This window comes from Eurypyga helias, unplaced genomic scaffold (genome assembly GCF_000690775.1).
Source record: "Eurypyga helias isolate BGI_N326 unplaced genomic scaffold, ASM69077v1 scaffold29589, whole genome shotgun sequence".
In the NCBI taxonomy this organism is placed as follows: domain Eukaryota; kingdom Metazoa; phylum Chordata; class Aves; order Eurypygiformes; family Eurypygidae; genus Eurypyga; species Eurypyga helias.
The window spans coordinates 1-2,115 of NW_010273154.1; the positions used below are offsets into that span (position 1 = coordinate 1).

The 2,115-nt window shown below is 48.8% G+C and overlaps 1 protein-coding gene across 1 annotated transcript; it reads left to right on the top strand.

The window, feature by feature from the left end:
- Positions 1–310: 310 nt before the first annotated feature.
- On the top strand, positions 311–1,860 carry FTSJ2 (FtsJ RNA methyltransferase homolog 2 (E. coli); the record flags this gene model as incomplete). Its single annotated transcript, XM_010159389.1, has 2 exons — positions 311–582; positions 1,346–1,860. Coding segments are annotated over 2 exons (697 nt in total), but the record flags the coding sequence as incomplete, so codon positions are not given.
- Positions 1,861–2,115: the final 255 nt, after the last annotated feature.

Consider the following 2,115-nt stretch of genomic DNA (forward strand, 5'->3'; position numbering starts at 1 on the left):
GCCCCTCGCTGGGGTCAGTCGGCGGGTCCTGTCCCCGCGACCCCAAATGTCAGCGCCAGAGCAGAAGCGAAGAGCTTTCAGGGAGCGAGACCCTCCCTTGCCCTCGCTCAGGGGGTACCTGAGCGGCGTCCATCCAAAACCCATCCCTGTTGGCCCAGAGAACCGAGACTCTCAAATTGGGCGGCTTTTGGTGACCCTGGTGATAAATGTGCAGGGCGGTAGTTGAGGTTCGGGTAAATTGCTGTGGGGGATTCTGACGTCCGTGGGGATGATAACACCAGCTGGTTAACTCCCCTTTCTACCCGGGCAGCTGGTGGAGCCTGGCGAGTAAATGTCTCCACACCACGGCGAGGTTTCGGAAGAAAACAGGAACCGAGCACCGGTGGCTGGAGCGGCACTTGAAGGATCCCTGTGTCAAGGCGGCGAAGCGACAGAATTACCGTTGCCGAAGTGCCTTCAAGTTACTGGAGATCGACGACAAGCTTCGTATTCTTCGTCCAGGATTTTCAGTACTTGACTGTGGAGCCGCACCTGGTGCTTGGAGCCAGGTTGCTGTAGAGAGGGTCAACGCCTTAGGTGCTGGTAAGTGCACGTTTTTGGCAGGACAATACTCAAAGCATGTGAGAAAACTCATCCGTGATGGTGGTAGCTTGGGGAAGGGACGTGGGTACAGGCAAATGCCAGAGTCACTGAGAGAATGTGAAGGTGCGTGTCTGCGTGACAGTGGAAAATCTTCATACGGTCTGGAGAGATGATATCTGGGGAATAAAAGCGTACCAGGAGGTGCTACTGTTGGTGTAACAGACTGTTGTGATTTAATGTGTTGTGGCGAGGATCCCTTCATCCGGTTCTGAAAGTCGTGTAGCCTCCAGCAGGTAACTTGGCTTTTCTGCATCTTTATTACTTTTCATGAAAAATGGCACTAACCGCTACGTAAGGTTTATGTGTTTCATGCCATTAATGTGGACAAGATAAGGTGTTATCATCTGTACTATTGTCCAGAATTTCTGGACTGTCAGCCTTGAAATAACAGGAGAAAACCAAGAAAAATACCTCCAGTTTATCCAAAGTAATTGAGTTTCCATGTCTTGAATGGGTTAGCTTGTAGCAAACCATCCATCTAGATGCAGGCAGCAAGCTCAGGACAAGAAGACCAGGCGTAGAAGGTGATAATTTTTTGTTGATTGACCAACGTGGAGCTCGTGCCGCAGGCAGCAAGCTCAGGACAAGACTAGGCGTAGAAGGTGATAATTTTTTGTTGATTGACCAACGTGGAGCTCGTGCGTATGCAAGTTGTTTGCAACCATTATGAGCGTTCAGTGTGTCGTTCATTCTGATAATCTAGATCCTGCTGTCCCCACCGGCTTCGTCCTTGGCGTTGACCTGCTGCGGATTTCTCCTCTGGAGGGAGCGGTCTTCCTGTCGCAGGCTGACATTGCGGACCCAGGCACGCTGAGGACAATTCAGAGTCTGCTTCCTGCAGAGAAGGTGGACGTTATCTTGAGCGACATGGCGCCTAACGCAACGGGCATTAAGGAGCTGGATCATCAGAAGCTGATCAATCTGTGTTTAGGCCTTTTGAATCTGTCTGAAAGTATTTTAAAGCCAAAAGGAACGATGCTCTGTAAATTTTGGGATGGACGTGAGTCCCGTCTTCTGCAGAACAGACTGAAGGAGCAGTTCCAAGATGTGAGAACTATAAAGCCTCAGGCCAGCCGGAAGGAGTCTGCTGAATCTTATTATTTGGCAAGACTGTACAAAGGGAAATGAAAGCTGAGAACCACAAATGATCAAACAGGTGATCAGGCATTGATTGGAAGTGTGAATTTGGTGTGTGTTTAAAGAAAAGTCCCACTGTTAAGACGCTGGGTAAATCTGCCACAATTCTTACAAGGTACATCATGCTTTTCAGATACAAAAAATAGACCGTGGTGGTGTCCTGCCGAGTTTATCCCTAATTACACAAGCAGAGACATCCAATCTAGCTTCTCACCTGTGGAGAAAGTGGTTGGGAGTAGAGAAGGATAATCTGAAAGGCAACCTCTGGGGCTGGAGTAATGGAAATGAAAATAAAACAGTGATTATATGAGGTTTTAATGTGTGCTTGAGCATCAT